The sequence below is a fragment of the Taudactylus pleione genome, unplaced genomic scaffold (assembly GCF_031769625.1).
Source record: "Taudactylus pleione unplaced genomic scaffold, aTauple2 ptg000447l, whole genome shotgun sequence".
Taxonomy (NCBI): domain Eukaryota; kingdom Metazoa; phylum Chordata; class Amphibia; order Anura; family Myobatrachidae; genus Taudactylus; species Taudactylus pleione.
Genome location: NW_028284849.1, coordinates 174,567 through 199,537, shown reverse-complemented (window position 1 = coordinate 199,537; position 24,971 = coordinate 174,567). Strand labels below are relative to the sequence as shown.

At 47.3% G+C, this 24,971-nt stretch overlaps 1 protein-coding gene across 1 annotated transcript; it reads right to left on the bottom strand.

The window, feature by feature from the left end:
- Positions 1–6,956: 6,956 nt before the first annotated feature.
- On the bottom strand, positions 6,957–21,911 carry MVD (mevalonate diphosphate decarboxylase). Its single transcript, XM_088448004.1, has 11 exons — positions 21,792–21,911; positions 20,626–20,703; positions 20,449–20,519; positions 19,637–19,751; positions 18,440–18,577; positions 16,716–16,915; positions 16,512–16,586; positions 14,107–14,325; positions 13,817–13,932; positions 10,561–10,669; positions 6,957–7,306 (listed from the first exon to the last, which is right to left on the bottom strand). The coding sequence occupies exons 2-11, from the start codon at positions 20,675–20,677 to the stop codon at positions 7,226–7,228; spliced, it is 1,176 nt and encodes a 391-aa protein (XP_088304130.1). The 5' UTR covers positions 20,678–20,703; positions 21,792–21,911; the 3' UTR covers positions 6,957–7,225.
- Positions 21,912–24,971: the final 3,060 nt, after the last annotated feature.

Below are 24,971 nucleotides of genomic sequence, written 5' to 3'. Positions count from 1 at the left end.
CAGAGTGCAGCCTCCCACAGACCCAGCCCCAATCCCTCCTAGTGCATTACACTCCAACTGGGGCATGTAACAAGGCTTCTCCCACTGCCAGAGCTCAGCCTCCCACAGACCCAGCCCCAATCCCTCCCATACACCATACACTCCTACTGGGGCATGTAACAAGGCTTCCCCTCCCACTGCCAGAGCGCAGCCTCCCACAGACCCAGCCCCAGTCCCTCCCAGTGACTGCATTACCCACCAACTGGGGCATGTAACAGGGCTTCTCCTGGGCTCCTGGAACCTCTTCAATATGCAAAAAAAAAAAAAAATGTATTAGGTAAAAGCTAAGAGCTGTGAAGTTAGCAGGTAATTGTAGGTTCACTATTCTATTATAATTATTATTATGCACCTCTATTCTGTCTTCTGTCACTTGCGGATCTCGCAGCCTGTAGAAAACATGGTCAGTGCATCTTTCCTTTGCCTGATAAATATAAGTTACACATTACCCTGCTGGCCAGGCGCACCCCACTGACCAACACAGAGAGAGGTTCAAACCCTAAGGGCCATTTATATACAGTAACAAATCTGCAATGGGTACGGTCAATTGTGTATAAAAATTATAGAATGGCTTAGAGACTAGCCAACAGCCAGGTAAGTGATTAGAGTGTAATATATATATATATATATATATATATATATTTATATATTAATGCCGCCAATCCCTCGCTTGTTAGTAGTTAGTTGCGCCTGGTGCCTACCTTTTACCTCTCCCGATCAGGGAGGGAAATAAACATACAATGTAACGTTGGCATCTGGGTGACTTGTAAATAATATACGGACCCGTATAATTTCTAATAACGACGTTTCAGAACATCTTTACCCATTCTTTCATCAGGTTACCTAAAGATGTTCTGAAACGTCGTTATTAGAAATTATACGGACCGTATATTATTTACAAGTCGCCCAGAGTGCCAACTTTACATATACATCATATACATTATATATATATATATATATATATATATATATATATATTATATATATATATATTATATATACACACACACACACATACAAACAATTATTTATTTTATATATATATATATATAGTTTTTTATATACACAAACACACACATATACAGTATATTTCTTTGTATACATAAATACCGTATATATATACACGCTTATTTGCACATACCATATACCCCATTGGGAGAGCCACTGACTTTATCACAAAATATGCGTCTACCTGGCATCACTAATGTGACAGAAGTACACGGCACGGGTACCCTGGACACGGACCTGGCATTTCATGTATCTTCTGTATACAACGCATTCGCCAATCAGTACAAAGACAGATGTCTGATACAAGTGACCCGCGCCATAATTGTTTATGCTTAATCTGTGACTAGATGTGTTACCGTATATCCTGGTACCGTTTTTCTAGATACGTCCTAGTTGACAAACTCTTTTTCACTTATTTTCAACCATGTCTCCATGTAAATGCTCTATAAAAAGAGTGATAGCCAATCGGATTGGAGGCGCATATGGTGGGGATAACGCCATCAGAAGGTGATCACAGTCAGCTCGCATGTGCGCCAATTTCCCCACCATACTGACAGGTTACAGCGCAGCCTTGACGGATCCGGCCACTTAAGATGAGTCACAGCTCAGGCTGACTACACAATGACTCTCAGAGATGGGAATACCACAGTTTAACTAATAACCAGCATCACACAGAGTAAAAGATTTACTACACAGGATTACCCCCCCACCAACATATCATAGTCATGACCACGGGCCAAAAGGGGGCATTGCCTTCCAGAAACAGAGGTGCTCTTGTAAGGGTGAGGGGCATAATCTACTCCACAGGTTCTCAAACTCGGTCCTCAGGACCCCAAACTGTGCATGTTTTCCAGGTCTCTCTCATAATCACAAGTGAGATAATTAGCTCCACCTGTGGCTCTTTTAAAATGTGTCAGTGAGTAATGAATACTCCTGTGCACCTGCTGGGTGACCTGGAAAACATGAACTGTGTGGGGTCCTGAGGACCGAGTTTGAGAACCCCTGATCTACTCTATTAAATCCCAATTTTTTTAGTATAGTATTTTTTAGGTACTTACTACACATGACAAAGGAAACGGTCCAAAATTTTAACTTTAAAAGAATTTTAGAATTATTGAGCTAAAAAAACAAAACCTGCTGTATCCTATACATTTTCCTGATTTATTAATCAAACAAGACCGAGAACATGAATGACAGCAGAACGGCCTCTCGGTTACCTGTATCACAGCACATAGGGAGCATTAATCACCCAGCACAGCGGCTGTCACAGCCCATCATCCACAATTCGCCGTATCAGTAGCGCTGTGCTGACGCTGTTCCTCTTCATTGTCTATACACATGGAGCGCGCACTCTGGAGAATAGCAGCCAGCTGGAAACACTGGTATAAAGTACACAGTACACTGAAGTGCCAAGTCATAGGATAGCAGTATATAAAGGTAATGGTAAGTGGTGTCACCATACTGTGATGTCTTGGAAATGCCCAGACCTGCATCAGCTGTAATCTGACATCGCGTGACTCAGTTTGAACACCAGCTACGCTGCTCATGGCAATGGCGACGTCAATTATCGCAGTTTGAATGGGGCATGATAGTGGGTGCCCGATGGATGAGATATTCCATTTCCGAAGTTGCGCGGACATTCAACATTCCTCAACCTTTGGTGTCATGTGTGTACCGGGAATACCTCATGGAAGGCATTACCACCTACGTGGACAGCGCAATGGCCGACCACGGGTGCTTAATGATAGTCACCAGCAGCGTCTGACTAGAATTGTCCGTGGTACCATACAAGCGACATTGGCTCAAATCACACCTACATTCAATGCAAGAGGCACCAGACATGTCCAGCAGGTCAGTGCAACGTTCTTTAGCTTCCATGGGATATGGGAGCAGAAAACCCACCAGAGTGCCCGCTACCACTACGACACCGAACACAGCGCCTCACCTGGGCTCGTGACGTCGCCAATAGGATTGGCAACATGTGGCGTGGTACGATGAGTCTCGACTGATGGTAGGGTTCGGGTCTGGTACAGACCCCATGAGGCTATGGACCCAGTTGTCAACAAGGCACCATGTAGGCTGGTGGTGGTTCCATAATGGGGGGGGGTGTTCACGTGGCATGGGTTGGTCTAACCCTCCCCCTAATGCCTAACCCTTCGCTGCCGGTCAATGCAGACATGTTGACATTGTGAACATGTGTACTTAGTATTATCAAGTGCTGCTAACTCAGTGGTTCTGAAATTCGGTCCTCAGGACCCCAAACAGTTCACTGGCACATCTTAAAAGATCCACAGGTGGCGCTAATTTGGTGCCCACTCTCCTCTCCGGGCTAAATCCATTGACATCCCTGTGCCCCCCCTAGTGGAGGAAGAAGAAATAGCGTTCCCGCTAGGCTGTTTCAGCAGGGCGCCACGACCTGCCCTATTTCTAAAGGGCAGAAAGCACCCTGCCTTCCAGCGCAGCGCCCCGCTGAAAAAGCCTGCGTGTTCTGTCCCTACCCACGGGCCGCAGTGTCCCGCGGGTGGGAAAAACTGGGGTGCAGCGGTCATGCGCCCGGCCTCCATTCACAGTGACCGCATGTCCATAAGTGCAGGGCATGCCCCCAAGAGTGAAGGAGATGCGTCATATAAAGTCATGCCCCCTTCTCATTGGCCACGCCACCTTTTCGGGGCGCGCGCAGAAGTACCCTTTCTCTAGGCCCGGTGCCGGACCTGGAGTGAACACTAAAGAAACATGAACTGTTTGGGGTCCTGAGGACCAAGTTTAAGAACCATCGATCTAAATGATTGTTATCTGTTAGGGGACTATATATTCAGAGCAGCCAGAATCTGTTGGATGTGCCGTCCACCAATGCAGAAGTTACATCCAGGGTCAATACCTCCTAGTAATCTCCGATGGAGATCTACCGTGGGGCCGTACTATGGCAGCATGGAGCTGCTCCTGGCAGGGGGGTCTGATACAGAGATGGGAGGCATCTGACATACACACACCCTATAGAATATACAGTCAGCCATTCTGGTAACCAGGGGGGGGAGGCATTGTAAGCCCTGAGAGATATAAACACCCACTTGTGGAGCCTGGGGCCGAATCATCGCCCTGGAGGCTGAGAACCAAGGCCTGAATAATAACCGCTGCCAGAGACCAGTGATCGGGAGGATGGGTGTCAGGGCTGGCAGAGGGTTACAGCTTTCGCTGAACTGACTGAAGAATTGAGACTACAATGAAGGACTGCAGTGACCTGTCAACGCCTTTCTTATCTATTCTCGGCAGGTCCTGTGGATCTGTGCGTCCGGCGAAGTAACAGGGAAGAGCGCTCACAATTTCTCTGTGTAATCTATTTTCACCTTTTTATATTGTATGGATTGTGTATATTTGTGTCGTTTTCCCTGTACAGCACTACGGACACTTACTGGACCCATATACCATGATGATGATGATAGCAGCAGGATCACTGCAGCGCTAGCAGTAATGGGGAAGGGGTCTTATCAGCCCGAATCAAGTCTGAAGTGGATACCCCAGGGTTCGCCAATAGGAGCACATGTGTTGGTACAACCACTGTAATATCATTCATTTAACCCTTGCTTAAGAGTGATTGATCGCTGTTGCCATTTTTGTATTAATTAACATAAGTATTCTATATCCGGATATTTGCGTGGGTGTGAAAATATGGTCCTAGGCCCAGAGTAGGGGAGGGGAGCGTTAGGGTGAAGGTAACCCAACAATCGCTGGAGTGGTGCGAGATTACCTGCCGACTAACCCTGGGTACACCTTCTACCTGGGGGGCAGAGAGAACAGCCTGTGGGTGACCTGGTATTCTCACCTGTGATCAATCAACATTTACCAATTCCTCCCATCGTCTTCTTCCCCACAGACATTGCAGTCTTGGGACACAAATGTGTTAGAATAGGTGCGTTAGAGCCATACCTATGCGTGGCCCCAATATTACTCTAGTGCTGCGCCCCAGAAATACACACAGGTCACGTTTAAACCTTCTCCAAGCTGCATCCCACCTCTGGAACTCATTATCATGCTCCAACAATCTATCCCCCCCAGCATTCAGAGCTAAACATCATCATAGCTATATACAGGCACCCCTCCATCAGATTCTCCCCCAGGGTTCCACTTCACAACTGGGATTTACTGCCGAGCTGCTCAATAAGACAATTCACCCGTGTAACTGGGACAGCAAAAGACACCTGTATATTACATAATTATAACATGCAGAGGACTCCGTTACACACATCAGCAAACAGAGGATAACTCCCCAGCCGCGTCAAGGCGCCTCTGCTCAGGTGGTCCTGCACTACATTATTATAGCCACACTTTGGGTCATATATTCAGTTAAGTAACACCATTATTGTACACTAGCTGTGATACCCGGCATTGAAGAATGGACCTTAAGGTACACATCCACTAGACGACAGGCAAAAGACTGCACGATTGCGACATTGCAATCGTGCAGTCGTTTGTCAGTCGTGTGATGAGCCTGCACTGAACGAGCAGTCGTTCAGTGCAGGCTCATCAATCATCTGCAAACATGCTGAACATGACGATATCGTCAGATTGTCCAGCATGTTTGCACGATGATAGATGTCTAAACGACTAGCGGGAGCGCACATCGCTGGTAGTTTAAGACATTTTTGCAAACGATTCATGAACGATTACGATATCGTTCAATCGCTGAAAAAAATCGTCTAGTGGATGTGTGCCTTTAAAGTACATCTGCAGTCTTCATGTTTTACATTGCCCTCGTCTATAACCCCATTCCATTGATCTATTGACATCTGCTTGTACTTCCTCTAAGGTCTCCTCATGTCTTGCCTGCTGCCCAGACTGGATCATTTTTCTGGCGTCATGGCTATTCTGAAACGTAGTCATTGGTTGTGCTTTAACAGTGAATAGTCTTGAAAAGGAGCAGACTTTTGAAGGCTGAGATGTGAAAAGAACTAAACTTAGTTTGAATGTGGTATGCTAAAGGGGGAAATCTTTGACAAGGAACACAAGTCATTCACACCTGGATAACAATGCAATTTAGGAGTAAATGACAGTGCGGGCAGGCGTATTCTCACACTGTTTGGAATGGGGTATATCAGGAGCAGAGTGATTTACAGGACAGAAATCAGTATAGCTTCCCAAATCAATGCAGTTTCAGAAATCAGTGCAGAACACTGGAGACCATGGTATAAATAGATGTGCTTGGAGGAAATGAGTAACTGTCAGTGCAGGTGCAGTGTGACAGTTGGAGGAAATGAGTAACTGTCAGTGCAGGTGCAGTGTTACAGTTGATCCTCTGACTCACTGCTCTTACGTTGGAGCTATGCCTGCCTACCACTGGTACATATCAGCCTGTGCCTTCAGATCAGTGCAGTTGTAGGCACTGGTAGACAACCATGAGTGAACTTGCGTAAACAAAAATTTTAAATCAGACACTCCCCGATATACTTGGTGCGCCAACATGCAAAATTTGTTGGAGCAAGGTACAAAACTGGCCGTGCATAAAAGGACAACAGACACTTGCTCACTTATTATATAGATTAATACAGACTATACCAGCACCATATAGTTAAATTAAATTGTAATTAGATAAAAAGTAAAAAAAAAGTCTGACATGTGAAACTGCTATGGTTATTCATGGAAGAATCATTATCTTGCTATAGGAACACTGAACCATTGCTGGTCATTACAGTGCACCTAATGCATACACATTTTTTGTGGGCCGAAATCCATATTCACCGGGAACTGGTGACACCATCAACAGGTGACATCCACACGAACATTTGGTCAGGCCATGAAATAATTAATAATTCCCAATAGTCTCTATGAGACATCAATTAAGTGATAAAGTTTCCAGTGCTGTAAAGTTCTTTCCAAACAGACATCTTCATCGACAAAAACAATAAATTGCAAAAAGGGAGCATGAGTTGGTATTTATTTGCCCATTAAACTGGGAGTAACCGATACAAAAGTCAATCAACAGGTCATGAGACTTGCCATATTCATTTTCCCTTGTTCTTCAGTTTTTGTCACACCAGCGATGAAAGCCTTTTCCTTGACAAATTAAAAATACCCCGCGGAGGAAGTAAATCAGGTACAGGCAGTCATAGTAACAGCCCTGGGTATCGAATCATGAAACCGTTTCTGTATCCTGAGCTATGAAAGGGTCTATTGAAGCCATATTACATCAGACGCTTCGTGTGGGAAACCCATCGTTTCCTAACAGATCCAGGGAGAGATCTTGCGATTCCGCAGGGCCTGGGCCTGGCTGTAAAACAATAAACAGACAAATATTAGATCCGTCTATAAGAGGACAACGGTTTGCAGGAATAAAAAGTACTGAATTAACCCCCTGTCAACTTATAAAGTCAACGATTTAGTTAGCCGAATGTTTCTAAACCGGTCATCGTGCAATGGCAGTAACTATCCCAATCTGCCGCGGCTAAATGTAGGACTTAAATCCTCCTGTGACAGAGAGTCCTTTGTCAGGCTGCATTGTGGGTTTCCATTGGCAATGTCATACCGGGCTCAACAAAATCCAGTCATCTGGGGGCTAGAAAACAATCCCTGAGCTGCTTCCATTGTATTTGCTGGTATTATATTTCCCTTTTTTAAGAAAAAAATAGCCTCAAGGGGAAATGGGAAATTTAGGCCATAAACAGTTTATTTATTAATTAGTTCCAAACAAAACAATTCAAACACACACACGGGGCTCCCAGAGCTTTCCGGAGAAACCACGGCACCACTGGCTGGCACAGAGATAGCTCAACGCATGTATGGGGGCTTCTGGCTAGACCAGTACATGGCATGAAGGGACAATTGGCAGAGTGATGTTATTTGTGATGTAACTGGCACAGAAAACAGTGAGAAGTGGCATAACAAGCGTCACATACGGTGTGCTGGTATAATAGGGAGCGCTTACAGTGAAGTGGTATAATGTAGGGAAGCTACAGCAGGTTATTTATTACCAGTTATTTGGGGTGGGTACGGGATCCCAGTGGTCAAAATCCTGACGCCGGCATCCAGACAGGGTTAGGGTACCGACACCTGCCGGTAAGTATCCCAACCCTCCCCTCTCCCTAACCCTCCCAGGTGCCTTAACCTAACCTCCCGCACCCTTAACCTAAACCTCCCCCTAACCCCACTACTTACTTGCCAGGATATTGACCGCATCCCATTTATTTATATAGCGCACACATATTTTATAGCTGTTTACAGAGAATTTAATTCAGTCACATCAATCTCTGCCCCAGAGGAGCTTACACTCTATATTCTCTACCACATGCTCACACATACACACTAGGGTTAATTTTTGTTGGGAGCCAATTAACCTACCAGTATATTTTTAGAGTGTGGGTGGAAACCGGAGCACCCGGAGGAAACCCACGCAAGCACAGGGAGAATATACAAACTCCACACAGCTAAGGCAGAGGTGGGAGTCACACCCGATACCTCAGTGCTGTAATGCTAACCATTACACCAACCGTGCTGCCCAGGTCATGGAATTAATTAACCAGAAGGTGGCTCTGAAGCCGGCAGAGAAAGAGGGGGGGGGGATTGAGGAAGGAGAAAAGGTAAAAGGAAAAAATCACATAGAGAATCCAGTTCTTTCATGTTAAAGGTGTTATGTACCTACCCCAGCAGTAGTAATAAACAGAATTTGTGCTAAGAGCAGGGGCGTAGAGAGGTCAGAATTCTGCTGTGACAGCCCTACCTATAGATTGTAAGCGCGTATGAGCAGAGCCTCAACCCTTCTCTACTTAATTATACTAACTGCACACTGTAATTATGCATCTGTATGAATTTATACACGGTCTGTATTAGTCTGTACTTATCTAATTTGTGAAAGGTTCTTCCTCTTACACAGCGCTACAAAACCCTCTCTCTGTACTGATGCCAGCAGCCGCTAATAGCAAGCACAAAGCCCCCACTCTGCTGCTCTAGCCACCAGGGGGAGCTCTGTACTGATGCCAGCAGCCGCTAATAGCAAGCACAAAGCCCCACTCTGCTGCTCTAGCCACCAGGGGGAGCTCTGTACTGGTGCCAGCAGCCGCTAATAGCAAGCACAAAGCCCCACTCTGCTGCTCTAGCCACCAGGGGGAGCTCTGTACTGATGCCAGCAGCCGCTAATAGCAACCACAAAGCCCCACTCTGCTGCTCTAGCCACCAGGGGGAGCTCTGTACTGATGCCAGCAGCCGCTAATAGCAAGCACAAAGCCCCCACTCTGCTGCTCTAGCCACCAGGGGGAGCTCTGTACTGATGCCAGCAGCCGCTAATAGCAAGCACAAAGCCCCCACTCTGCTGCTCTAGCCACCAGGGGGAGCTCTGTACTGATGCCAGCAGCCGCTAATAGCAAGCACAAAGCCCCCACTCTGCTGCTCTAGCCACCAGGGGGAGCTCTGTACTGATGTCAGCAACCGCTAATAGCAAGCACAAAGCCCCCAATCTGCTGCTCTAGCCACCAGGGGGAGCTCTGTACTGATGCCAGCAGCCGCTAATAGTAAGGACAAAGCCCCCACTCTGCTGCTCTAGCCACCAGGGGGAGCTCTGTACTGATGCCAGCAGCCGCTAATAGCAAGCACAAAGCCCCCACTCTGCTGCTCTAGCCACCAGGGGGAGCTCTGTACTGATGCCAGCAGCCGCTAATAGCAAGCACAAGCCCCCACTCTGCTGCTCTAGCCACCAGGGGGAGCTCTGTACTGATGCCAGCAACCGCTAATAGCAAGCACAAAGCCCCACTCTGCTGCTCTAGCCACCAGGGGGAGCTCTGTACTGATGCCAGCAGCCGCTAATAGTAAGGACAAAGCCCCCACTCTGCTGCTCTAGCCACCAGGGGGAGCTCTGTACTGATGCCAGCAGCCGCTAATAGTAAGGACAAAGCCCCCACTCTGCTGCTCTAGCCACCAGGGGGAGCTCTGTACTGATGCCAGCAGCCGCTAATAGCAAGCACAAAGCCCCCACTCTGCTGCTCTAGCCACCAGGGGGAGCTCTGTACTGATGCCAGCAGCCGCTAATAGCAAGCACAAAGCCCCCACTCTGCTGCTCTAGCCACCAGGGGGAGCTCTGTACTGGTGCCAGCAGCCGTTAATAGCAAGCACAAAGCCCCCACTCTGCTGCTCTAGCCACCAGGGGGAGCTCTGTACTGATGCCAGCATCCTGTGCTAGGGGTTTCTGACACTAGAGGCAAAGCAGTGGGAGAAGGAGAGGACACTGCTGGTATCACAGCGGGCACATACTGGGCACCAGGCGTGAGTAAAACCTCTGTTTACCAGGGGAATAGGTCGTGCAATGCTTTGTAAGATACACTGGGTAGTATTGGCATATGTTGGGCAAACCCACTCCCAACAATTCTGCAGTAACGCTCATCCCCCAACAAGTATTTTCTTACCACCGTATTGCTGGCTCCTAACTTATAGAAAATAATTAAATAAAATGTGATCTCTTTTAGGACTGCAGAGTTTTTAGGTCCATTTATTAAATGCCCCCAAACCCCCCCCTGCCCCCCCCCCCAGGGTACTTGCCTGTGTGACGATCATATATTGGACACCAGCTGGACACACGTCAGTTCCTACAGCAGACAAGAGCTCCTGAGATAGGGGTGCTGGGCTGACCGGCAACCCCTTCACATATCTGTGGGCAACAACACAAGACGCATGTGATTGAGGAACCACTCAGGAGAGAACAGAAATGTATATTGTACTTTCACTTGCAGAGAGGGGGAGGGGTTGGGTGGACTCCTCCCCATATTGTGGTCATCCAATCAGATGCGGTCATGGAAGGCGCATTGCATTGCGTCTTGGATTTCCATGGGAGGGAGCCCGGCCGGTCTGCTAGAGAGGAGCCCTGCACATATAAGGCCGTACGCTGAATACACTCAGAAATGGATGCACATGCTGGGCTGGCCTAATACATATATAAAGTACAGGACTTATAGGGGGATGAGTGTGACAAGACTGTTCTTACCCCTACAATCTGCATTCCTGAATGTAGAGCTGGCAGCGCTGGGTCTTGTAATGCACTTTTTCATGGCGTTTTAGACTCATATCAGGGGAAGGACGCATTTAAAAAACATTAGGCACAAGCTGTACGTGCGCTCCGATGGTTACCACCAGGGGACGCTGAACGGAATTGCATGGAGATCTACGCTGTTCCGATAGGCGTTCCCGTGCCACGGTTTTCATCGGCGGGCGTGTCGTGTCAGGGACTGCGATGGAAGACGCAGTTCCACCGGAAACCCGTGGCCATGTACCGACCCAGTAGTGCGGCCGATGTCGGCTCGATTATGGGACTATTTGTGCAGCGCAGCAGGATTACAGCCGCAGTCAGTGGCCATCTCAGTAGACAACACAGTGACTGCGGCATTAGCATAAATGCGACTTGCATTAGCGTCCACCTATAAATCACGCCCAGAGCCATGAACTGGCCGGTTCCGCTGCATAGAGAGGTACAAGACCTGGATCAGAGCCCCTGACACACACTATATCTACAACATTCTCAGAGAGATCTAAACCACACACACACACACACACACACACACACACACACAGCTAGGAGATTGTAGACATGATCTGGACCTTTTATTCACTTTTCATATTTAATGTAGATTTAAAAAAAAAAAAACTATGTTGCAGAATACTAAGGTTACGGGACAGGTCCCTTTCGCCGTATTATCCCGAGAGTAATTCAGGAACAATTCATGTCTAGGGTGTAATAAGCATACAAGATGAATACCTCATCGATTGGTGGATGTGTTTTTCAGTGTTTAAAACAAGACGTAAATTATCATCCATTAAATATATAAAGTTTAGCCCGTGAATGAGCAGACTCCTGCTCCAGAAGATCTGTCAGGAGTACAGGAGTCACATCACACATTGGGGGGATAAAGGCTCTCTCTGGGTGACTGACAGCAGATTGCGTGCAGGAGTACAGGAGTCACATCACACACTGGAGGGAGGAAGGCTCTCCCTGGGTAACTGACAGCAGATTGTGTGCAGGAGTACAGGAGGCACATCACACTGGGGGGATGAAGGCTCTCCCTGGGTAACTGACAGCAGATTGTGTGCAGGAGTACAGGAGGCACATCACACTGGGGGGATGAAGGCTCTCCCTGGGTGACTGACAGCAGATTGTGTGCAGGAGTACAGGGGTCACATCACACTGGAGGGATAAAGGCTCTCCCTGGGTAACTGACAGCAGATTGCGTGCAGGAGTAAAGGAGTCACATCACACTGGAGGGATAAAGGCTCTCACTGGGTGACTGACAGCGGATTGCGTGCAGGGTTACAGGAGTCACATCACACACTGGAGGGAGGAAGGCTCTCCCTGGGTAACTGACAGCAGATTGTGTGCAGGAGTACAGGAGGCACATCACACTGGGGGGATGAAGGCTCTCCCTGGGTGACTGACAGCAGATTGTGTGCAGGAGTACAGGGGTCACATCACACTGGAGGGATAAAGGCTCTCCCTGGGTGACTGACAGCGGATTGCGTGCAAGGAGCTATTAGCGATGATCAGTGAGCTGAGCAGCCTCCCAGACCTTCAGGGGTAATCGTGTGGAAACTGGATATTTCTGGCAGAGAAATGCATCTCCCACTGAGAGTTCCTGAGGTACAGATTACACCGTTGTAGCCATGAGAGAAATCTGACTTCAGTTACAGTTTTACCTCCGCATACATTACGTATCAGAAATTGGAACTTTCATTAGGTTATTTTAACAATATATTGGGCCTCTATTAAATGAATGCCTCATACACATACTGAAAAGTAAAACTTAACAAAAACAAAACGAGTGGTTAACTCGGGGGATCAAACAGTGGTACCAAACAGTGGTACTCCCACCACTTTGATATTGGGCCAGAGCAAATAATTTGCACCTTGGTAAAACCATGTCGATCTGCAGATGCAAAATGTACAGAGAGATCTGGGAGGGACGTGTCCTAGCTCGATTCTAAATGTCAGCGTAAAGATAAAGCTGCCCAGTACTTGATCTCTACATGCAAAAGTAGCTGGTATTTTCCCTGCATGCAAATATAAATGCATTTGCCCCCCTTGCAATGCAACATGGACTGTTCCAGGAGAAAAGTGCTCTGAAATAGGCCCATTATGTAGAACTGACAGCCATCACATGTCTTGTGGTTATCAAAAAAAGTCCACCATTACAGTCCATGTTTAATGGGGGATGGTTACGGGAGGCCAGCACTCGGGATCCTGGCGGTCAGAATCCCGACAGGGTTAGAATACCGACACATGTTGGTCGGTATCCTAATCCTTCACCTCTCCCTACCCTAACCCTCCCCGTTGCTTGAACCTAACCCCCCTAGTGCCTAAACCAACCCTCCCTGCACCCTAAATCTAACCCTGCCCCCTTAGTGCCTAACCCTCCCCCCCTAGAGCCTAAACCACCCCCTAACCCCGCTACTTACCTTCGGGATTCGAGGTGCCAGCGGCGGGACAGGTGTCGGGATTCCGGTGCTGGCATTCTGACCGCCAGAATCCCCACGGTCAGGATATTGACTGCATCCTGTTTAAAAGGACAACCATGCTTGAGCACAGGTGACTTAATTAGTATCTCAGTCAATTAGATTTAACCATCTGGACTCAAGCATGGATATCCTTAAAACCTGGACTTTAATGGCGGAACCTCTGCCCTAAGTGATAGGAGTACCTCTGTTGGTTTAGGAAGTACTGATGCAGCCAGTACTCCATGTTTTCTATGACACTATGCATACATTCCAGACTGAGAAGACCAATCTGGTTTCACGGTTTCCTGTGACTTACGGGTCCCCGTTGACCTCCGGCGGAAAGCAGCATTTCACAACCTCCACAAACTCATTGACTGTTGGTTCCAGAGTGAAGATGACGGCGTTAGGACCTGCATCAAAGCTGTATGCAACCTGCATGTGAGCGGAAAGCCGTGGTTATTATTTGGACACAGGGACGGTAAGTACAGACACCCCAGGACACTGCACGGGTTCCGGCTTCTGATTACATCTCGAGAAGAGAGAACAAATTTTACGTATTTTTAAAGATAAAAGGAGTAACTGGTATTTCTGCGATTTCTGTCTTACCTTGGTCTGACCATAGTGGGTGTTGTACCGATGGACCAGGCCGATTATCCTCTGTGAAACGTGGTTAAGGTAAAAGATAGGAGGATAGGTGTCCAGGCAAGTAGCGTGGAACTGATTACTATCCTTCATGGTCAGCTGCCCAAAGGCTTCAAAATCCTTTCTCCTGATCGCTTCAATCATCTCCACCATTCGCCCCGGCACCACTGACTCTGCCCGAAGCTGAAACCACACAAAGTAGAGCAGGGGTCAGGGAACTTTTTTACCTTTTACCCCAAAATATATTTAGATACGCCGACGTTACCCCCTTGATTTGAAAGGAAGGAAATCATATAGTAATGCCCCCATATAATGCCCCTGTCGTAGTGCCCCCATATAATGCCCCTGTAGTAGTGCACCCATATAATGCCCCTGTAGTGCCGCTTGTACACAAAAAAAACAAAAAAACCCACTTACCTTAATCCCCGCTCCTGCATCCGCCGCCGTCCTGTCCGCCCGGCTGCTCCTCAGAACTATGGGAGAGACGTCATGACATCTAGTGCGCATGGAGTGAGGCGGAAGATGGAGTTCAGAAGAGAACTCCAGCCTCCGGCTAACGCGACGCTGCAGGGAAGGAGCCGGGGCCCGCTGGTAATAACATCTCAGCGGGCGTCCGGCTTAGAGCCTCCCTGCGGCACAGCCGGGCATGCATATGATTCATATTATAGAATGATTCATATGCATGCCCGGCTGTCCGTCCATTACCCCCAGGAATTTCATTTTTACCCCTGTTCCCCGACCACTGAAGTAGAACAGAGACATTGGAAGACAAGACGTCCATAATATTCAGCTCGTCCTCTTTAAAATCTTACAGACAATTTATCCAGCGGAAGGAAAAATATATGCCAGCAATTGGCTGTAAGAGAGGAAATGAAATCCCTTGTTCCCTCCATACTGGCAATCTCAACATTAATGCGGCAGCGCTGGATTTTCTGTTTTGCTGGGAAGATGCCCCAAAACCATTCATGAATCGATCTAATGTGTCTGCCAAATCTTAATGGAGAGTCTTCCGCAGTTTCATTGCTCCTGATGTAAAGAATCCATTCCATAGCTGGAGATTAAAGACAGAGGCACGTGCTTGTCTGTTTAGAGGATGGATCTTGCGATTTCTTGCACTGCGCTTGCTCCGATAGCGAGCATACGCAGCTACAGGAGAATCATAGGCGTACGCAGCTCAGCCGTGTCTGCACTCGCAGCTGACCGGGTGTAATACACATATAGGCTTAGTATTGACGGAATTGCGGGCAGTTCAGAGGTGAGCATACGCAGAGATCAGCCAGATTTCACGCGGATCTCGGATAGGGGTGGTGCACATGTGCGGTGAGAGTGAGGACGGTTACTTCTGCAAGCAGATGGATTGCGACAGTGCGGCCAACACTAGAGTGGAATAGAGTGGGAGGGCCACATTTAAATTCCAAGCACGTAATGCGGTCATACCAATGGCCCACTTGCGCGTGTCTCTGAATAAGCCTCTAAATCAGTGGTCAGGGAACATGGGTAAATTACCCCACATGGGGTAAAAATGAAATTCCTGGGGGTAATGGACGGACAGCCGGGCATGCATATGAATCATTCTAATGATTCATATGCATGCCCGGCTGTGCCGCAGGGAGGCTCTAAGCCAGTTGCCCTCTGAGATGTTATTACCAGAGGGCGCCCGGCTCCTTCCTTGCAGCGCCGCGTTAGCCGGAGGCTGGAGTTCTCTTCTGAACTCCAGCTTCCGCCTCTCTCCATGCGCACTATGGGAGAGACGTCATGACGTCTCTCCCATAGTTCCGAGGAGCAGCCGGGCGGACAGGACGGCGGCGGATGCAGGAGCGGGGATTAAGGTGTTTTTTTTTTTTTTTTTTTGTACAAGCGGCACTACAGGGGCACTACTCCAGGGACATAACTATGGGGCACTACTCCAGGGGCACTATATGGGGGAACTACTACAGGGGCACTACTATATGATTTCCTTCCTTTCAAATCAAGGGGGTAACGTCGGCGTATCTAAATATATTTTGGGGTAAAAAAGTTCCCTGACCCCTGCTCTAAATCATCTTTCTTACAACTGAATATATAAAACACATGGCAGACTCTCACACATATATAAATGGGGCCAATAAACCGTTGTAAGAACACAGAGAATTGTAATGACAGGTCTAGGAGCAGGAGCTGCATCACTTCTCAGCAGAAATAAGGGAACCCTTATTAGTGCATAGTTAAAAAAATGTAAATAAAATAAAGCAGCAGGACAATGTAATTAGCTGTCAGCAATTATTACGGCTGATCTACCATTTCCCTTAAGGCTGGATCACAAAAGCATAATATAATCGGTCTATGTACATGGGCAGGGACCGGGTATAAGGGCAGTGACTGGTCTCTACCTTGAGCAATGGGCTGGTCTCCACACTGGTCTGCATGCCCGCAGTACTCCCCACATGTTTCTTTTCAGCACTGGCCTGAAATAATAGATTGATAATGAGGGTCATTACTGGGTGCTAGGATCTAATATGGTGATCCTAAGCACATACATGTCCCCAGTGATGGAGGCAGCCATCTTCGGCTGTACAGAATTTCCCTATAGTTACCACCAATATCAGGATCCGCAGTTCTGGCCAATGGGATTCTGCTTCCACCTGCTGTGCCAGGCTGTCCTTGCCATCTTCTCTGTCTCCCATCAGCCACTGGACAAACCCTCCATACATACTCCGGCAGGCACTGCCGGATCCTTGCCTGGCAATCTCCGACAGCTCTCCCTCCACGCCGTACAACTTAGCCAGGGTGTACACTGACAGATAAAGAATAGTATATTAGTACTTAGGATATATATTAGCATAGGAGTTAGAACTACTCTGAGTATCAGAACATAATAAATTACTGGCAGGCGTTAAGTGAAAATGGGCGAGTAATTGTTTTCTGCCTGCCTAGAAATTGGGCCTGTGATTAAAAGGGAGCTTTTCCTAACATACCACTGTTTCCTGTTACAGCCACGAAGCACCAGAGTGACAAGAAATTAGAATAAAGGCGGTAAGTCACCCACAGAGCTGATGTACTATAAAACACGTATCTGGAATCCATTACCAGAAAACCTATTATTCAGAAAAATCAGGAAGAAAATAGTAGTACATATCATCTGCTGGTCACACAGACATAACCATTGGGAACCTCCTCATACAGAGATCTTGCATCGATTTAGTGGAGAAGCATTATTAAGCCAAAACAAAAACAGTAACAACAATGACACCTGTACTTTATAAAGAACACAATACACAAAAACACATAAAAATGGTAAAGTGAAGAAGTCTCCTAAAACCTAATTATCTGGTGAAATAAAGCTGCAAAGCTAAACCTAACTCTACACCACATAGAGCCGTATCAATTTTGGCGGACTCGCGATACTTTTCCGCCTTCCGGACGTTTCGCCTACATCGTGTGTTTTGTAGGCGGAAAAGTATCGGACGTGTGCCCGCGTATCCCCGTATTCAATTTCAAAGTACTCGAAAACGGGACCCGGCGAAACTTGAACAAGCAGAAAGTCCTGTCAGATTTGTGTAAATCAGCCTGACACTCCCCCCAAAAGATGCTCTGACATGGGGGTTCCCTATGGTACCCGCCGATTTGGCTTGCTGAAGGTATTTGGTGTTTTTAAACGGGCTCAATAGCTGCTAAATAGCGTTTTTCTATACGTGGTACAGAATAGTATTCAGGAGTATTTTTTCCAGAAAATAACTTATCCCAGCAAATTTGGGGTACTTGAAAATGGGGGTCAGCATATTTTAAAGTTGCTAAAGTTACGTTGATAAAAAAATCGTGAAAAATCCACCTGCCGCAAGCCCCTGCAATGAAAAAAACACCTAGGGCATACTTGGGGACCCCCCCCAGAGTCAAGTTCGCTAGTTTTTAACTTTGTCCCCCAACATTTTTTTTTTTTCGCCCTGAAAGTCAAAGTGATTTTTTTGGGATGTCCTTTTTTTATTTTTGAAATAGTTTACCTTTGGGGGGCTGTCTGAAGACTGCACGGGGATTCCCGCAACGTTGCACCCCAAAACCCCAATTCTGCACTTGTTTCCGCCTGCTATTCATAGGCGAAACTTTTCCGCCTATTACACTGCATTGACTATCCACCTAGGCGGAAAGTCTTTCAAATTGAATACGGCGATGCTTTTCCGCCTGGCGAAATGACGCCATCGGCTAAACTTTTACGCGGATTCCGGCTTTCCGCCTCAAATTGAATACGGGCCATAGCCGTCTGGTTGCAGATAGTGGCTCCCTACTAGTTCCAGCTGGTGATCCCGCAGACATCGCCCCTTACCCAAACAGGCGTAACCAGCGGCGGAAGACGCCAGCCCAGCAGCGGTCGGGAAGTTGTTGACAGAACATATGTGAACTTTGTCATTTAGGATCCTGGAAACTGCGTCACCACTTCTCCTCTTCCTGGCCAGCCGGCGGACTAAGAGGAATAGGAGATGTCAACACAGAACGTTATTACCCCGACAGGGGAACCCTACATTAAAGACTTGTGCAAACATGGCGAATGTTGCTGCATTGCGCGTTATTAGATCAAACCAAATGAGAACAGTCAGAGGTGGGACAAAACCCACTGATCGCATTGAGGGCCTGATTCAGACCCGTTCGCTATCTGCGTACGCTCGCTAGATGCATATGCATATTTGTCAAAGTGACGCCACAGGAAGCAATCGCTCGCCAAGGCATTAGCACGCCCACCATGTCTCAGCAAGCGGCCACTTTGTGTATGCGTACGCCCAATCGCTCAGGCAGAGCCGCCCACCAGCACACGTCATCTCCAAGAAGTGTATTAAAACATTGGTACATCGAGCACCATCGGATGTGAACGCAGTGCTTGAGGTAGCTTTACCCTACCGCAAGCATTGCGAGGGAATCAGTGTAAAAAAAATGGCAAGTGACGTTTACTATGATGCTGCCTGTTAATTATGCACGCCTCTAAAACGGCGTTGAAACACCCAGGCACGCCTGCGTTCGCATCTCCAACCCCCCGTTATTAGTGTCCTGCCCCTGTTACCACCCACAAACGGCCTCTCCTGTCACTCATCACCCTGGGCTGCCTTTGCTGGGCGAGCGAGAGGGTTGCGATCGCAGTGTGTAGTTCGCGCATGGGCAGAATGAAGAGTGCGCATGCGCGTACGCAGAACATCGGGCCGCTTGTGAAAGCACAGCGCGAGTGAGCGGCTCTGAATCAGGCCCTGAGTCCACCCCTGCCCTTGTCCCCGGGTTAATCTGAATAAGTAGGGAGCCATCTAGGTGCCGTGAATAAGGCAGAAATGGGATTTAGTAGCGACGTTTTACTTCCTCTCCCTCAAAACAATCCATGGGCAGGAGGACAACTTACTTTTTAAGCTACTAGAATTTAGTACTGATCTTTTTGCGGCTTCTAATTTGCATACAGTGCTGGTGGCAATAGCAGGGGCGGAGGAGAGAATATTGTCCATTCAGAGAGATGAATAGGATTTTAGGTAGTCACATGACTCACTCTCACGCAAACAGGACTGCAGGCGCGGGTGGTTAATATTATCCTCCTTGCCATTCAGCCAAATCCGATCCTCGGCAAAGTCCCGGCTTGCGGCAACGGTAGTCGTGGTTTTCAGCTGCCGTTCACAAAAGACATATACAGCATTAAAGAGACTGAACAGTGACAATCTGAGTCACTCCTGGGTGATAGAGCACATGATTAGTTATGTGTTGTTAGTACAAATACCTGTATAACGTGGATGTGTGGGTAGGCGACTGGTACAATGGTTATTAAACAGCCCTCTCACACATCGTACTGTAAGATTTCATTTCATCCGAGTATAGAATTTCCATTCTACTAAATACTTTATATACACAGCGCAGCCACAATTACTTGGAGAGAGGTCATACTGGCAGCAGCGAGTTATAACATAAACTTAGTAGTATTCATTCTAGCACCCTGCCCCTGTCACAACTCGTGCAGTTCCGCTTTCCTGCCTGGGGTGTCGCTCTCTGCCCTGGTGCTTCTAGCACACCCTGCTCTGTATCTCAGCAGTTTGTTGCATCAGCTGAGTGTGCTAGAAGCACCAGAGCAGAGATCTACACCCCAGGCAGGAAAGAGGAACTGCACGGGGTTGTGACAGGTGCAGGGTGCTAGAATGAACACTATAAATGGGTAATATGTTGGCAGTTGCATCACCTCAGAAGTAGAAATAAATCACTTTTATAGGTTTAAAAAGAGGCGTTTGTATTTTGTGGGTCTGATTCCCATTTATGTAATCTGCGGGGTTGGGGGTCCCATTTTCTAGTATGCAATAACAATCTGTGACTGACCTGGTCCTGATGGAGAGTGACGCTGAGGGAGGAGTTTATCGGTAGGATAAGCTGTTCGTTCCTTTTCCCCCCTGAAACAGAAATAATAAATCACCATTCGCAGTACGGATGGTCGTGCCCCGTGCTGGGAGGCAATAACTTATTTTATCGGATTAATTAAGCATTAAGGGGACTCACAGTATTTTATGACGGCGATGTTGACAGGGGCTGTGCAGGTGACTTTCTTCATTTTCTAGTCACTGTATTACTGAACTGCTGGAAGAGAGGCATTCATCCCTCATTATTAGGCAGAAGCTCAGGGTACGTGTATATAACATGCACAATATACTACATGCCAAGCTGCCACATTATAGCCCATACACGCAATGTCACGCACTAAGCCTACGTCACTAGTGTGAGGCCATACGCATACAAACCTGTGACAGCATAACAGGATATTACATATATAACCACACAGCCTTTGAATTATGTGATAGAAAATAGTTTATTGATACTGTATTTAACATAGTGCAGATAACCAAAGTATCTAATATGTATGGTGTGTAATATATACCATGGTTACCAGTATAGAATACCCCCTGATACACTGCATTATAGCTAACCAGGCCACCACTGTAATGCAGAGATTAGCATTGCTACCTTACAGGACTGAGCTCATGGGTTACATTCCAACCAGGAACTCTATCTGTGTGGAGTTTGTATGTTCTATGTGTGTAATATACTGGTTATAAGGATATACACAGTTATATGTTAGCCTCAGAAATATCACATTATACATATTATCTTATATCACACAGTATAGACATTATATAGTAAATATATGCATTATACCGATGTACACCTTACGCAGATATATCACATTGTATATCCTCATTATCAATATATTTTACAACAGATACATGTAATTACATAGTAGCTTATAGTACATACATGCAACATAACCGTAACACGGTATAAAGCAAAATAAATGTAATATAACAGTGTATATCCCTATTATCAATATATAGCACAGGTTATAATACACTCAGGTAACATAACAGTAAATAGTAAATTTATGTAACAGAATTTACCCCAGTCTATATTACATTATGGCGGAGACTTACTAAACCTTGGAGAAAGATAAAGTACAGACCAATCAGCTCCTACCCGTCACTTTACAAGCTGTGCTTGAAAAATGGCATTTAGGAGCTGATTGGTTGGTACTTTATCTCCGTGCACTTTATCTCTCTCCAAGGCTTAGTACATCTACCCCAAAATCATATGTAATAATGCACAGTACAGTGTGTGTGTATATATATATATATATATACACACACACCAGTGTATCCCCCCAGCAGCATTACCAGTGATCCTCAGGCCTCCTGTGTACCAGCAGCACCATATACCATGTGTCATGTATGTGTCATGTGTTGGTTGTTGTCTGCCTCTCACACACACTCTCTCAGCACATCAGCTGCCGCGTCCCTATTGGCCCGTGCAAAACCATCTGCCTCTACACCACCCAATCACCGCTCAGACCCCTCCTTCGTCCCGCCCCCACCCCACCTGTTGACCAATGGCGCTCATCGGAAGATTGAAGCCTGAGTATGCCGGGAACTGTGATCGGCACGGAACCAATATTATGGTTATCAGACAGAGGAGGACTATCCGTGTGACACACACGTAACAGTGTGTGGCGGAGGGAGTTCCCGGGGCACACAGCACAGCCCCCTCCCCCTTCTCACCTGTGACAGGTATTTATTGGAACAGAAGAAGTAGGAGACTAGGAACCACAACTCCTAGAGTGTGCCCAGGAAGTCTCTGGCTGACAGGACATGCTGGTGCTTGTAGTTCCACAACAAACCCTGGTCAGTTTTATCAGGAAAACTGGAAGAGCCCAATATAGTGTAAATACCCTGTATTCATGTTCCATTTACCTCAGTACACTCAATAATCTGATTATTACCCCATTTATTACCCATCCTGGGGATAGGGAGGATAAAATCAGCAATAATGAACATGTCACCCATAAGAAGCAGCCCAGTAACTCTGCATCGTGCCCTAAAGACCGGCAGGGACTACAACCCTCAGCAGGCCCTGTTTACTGGGCGTAGTATGTTATGTCGACATTCAAAATGTCAACATATTCTGAATGTCATGTGACATGTCGACATACACAGTGTCGGCATGGGTGAGTTTTTGTCACTAAGCCCTAAATCTAAATCTACTGTTGCACTAAAAATGTACTGTCACCATTGTGACTGTAGACTTACATAATGTCAACATAATGACCATGCCGACATGTCAGCATTCTGGTGTTGACATCATGACTGGATACCGTGTTCACTGATACCTCTTTTACACCAAAGTGCCCGGCCTGATACAGGAGTTGGAACACTGTTCCAATCTAGATCAGACCCGGCACAGAACTCATTCATATTGTGGTGCTGACCCAGGATATTCCTGAGTCGGTGCCGTTCACACCGGTGTTGGGTCTGCAGTGATTCGGCTCTTAACACCCACAGCCTTACGACCGCCTAAGGTGATGGTCGTGATGGTCAAGACCATCGCGACCATCGGTGCTTACGACGAGACCCTAGGGTAGGTTGTCATTCCGCCACATCTGCTGTCGGACGAGTACACAGATCGTCTAGTGTGTACTCCGCTTAGACTGAGAAATTCTGCTGTAGGTGACTGAAATATTCCTGTGCAGTTACAACTATGCACCCTTAGATGGCACTACCAGACCCCTTCTGTATACTACAGCCATGGCCAAAAGTTTTGAGATTGACACAAGTATTGGTTTTCACAAAGTTTGCAGCTTCAGGGACCCATTTATCAATAGAATCACTTTTGCAATACGATTAGGACATTCCAGTAACGCCCCGATCGCATTGCAAAAAGCGTTCCTATCGGCCAGATGTATCATCCGGGACATGCAGGGACACCTGCTCCGAAAGGAACCCGTCCCTGCGATGTCTCCGTAGAACTGCCGGCCAGTGCAGGGGGTGATGCGCGTGCACCGTCCCGTGGACTCCACATCCGCCATAGTCGGGGAGGGTTCCAGCGGATCCTTCCGCCGGCTAAGAGTGCGCGGTGTAGCCCGTAGGCTACAGCGGCTAACGTAATCTTCAGATGGCGTTAGCTGCTGGGGCCAATATCTGGAATGCATCGCATTCTGGATATTGGTACATTTGGCAGCATCGCTTCCCCCATAGAAACCTATGGGAGAGGCGGCTGCCAGAGGCAATGGAGGGATCACAGCAGGTATTGGTAAACAGTAAGACATCCTGAGACCATTCATGTGTGGGGTGGCTTCTCAGCCAAGGGAGTGGGCTCACTCACAATTCTGCCTAAGAACACAGCCAGGAATAAAGAATGGTACCAAAACATCCTCCAAGAGCAACATCTCCCAACCATCCAAGGACAGTTTGGTGAGGAACAATGACTTTTCCAGCATGATGGAGCACCTTGCCATAAGGCAAAAGTGATAACTAAGTGGCTCAAGCAACAAAACATCAAAATTTTGAGTCCATGGCCAGGAAACTCCCCAGACCTTAATCCCATTGAGAACGTGGTCAATCCTCAAGAGGCGGATGGACAACAAAACCCACAAATTCTGACAAACTCCAAGCATTGATTAGGCAAGAATGGGCGGCCATCAGTCAGTATGTGGCCCAGAAGGTGAGTGACAGCATGCCAGGGCGAATCGCAGAGGTCTTGAAAGAAGGGTCAACACTGCAAATATTGGGCCTGATTCAGACCCACTCGCGAGCGGCTGTCCGCTCGCAAGTGGGTCGATGTTCTGGACTGAGCATGCGCACGACGGAGGGAGCTCCGTCGTGCGCATGCGCCAGATGCGACGAGCGAAGGAAAGTCCTTCGCTTGTTGTGTCTGATCAAAGGGAGCATGCTGTCGATGTTGATTGACAGCACGCCCCCTTTGGTAGGCGTGCCGGGGGCGTGCCTCCCTGACGGGGGCGTTCCCACGGGAACGCCTCCCGTCAGAAGCCGGCCCACTGACATCACTAGTGATGTCAGTGGGAGTGATTTTGGCTCTGATAGAGCCAAAATCACTCCGGAGCTTGCGGTTGAAAACCTCAACCGCAGGCTCCGGCTCGCAGTTTCGATGGTCGCGATGGTCAAGACCATCGCGGCCATCAAACTGTACGCTCGTATAGCCTGTGGGTGGTGACCCACAGCTATACGAGCGTCCAGGAGGACGCTCCATTTTCATGGAGGCCGGCCCTCATTCAGAGCGTGCGCTCTGCTCAGAGCGTACGGCTCTGAATGAGGGCCATTGTCTCTTTGCATAAACTTAATGTAATTGTAAGTAAAAGCCTCTGACACTTATGTAATGCTGTAATGTTACCTCAGTATACTATAGTAACATCTGACACTTATGTAATGCTGTAATGTTACCTCGGTATACCATAGTAACATCTGACACTTATGTAATGCTGTAATGTTACCTCAGTATACTATAGTAACATCTGACACTTATGTAATGCTGTAATGTTACTTCAGTATACCATAGTAACATCT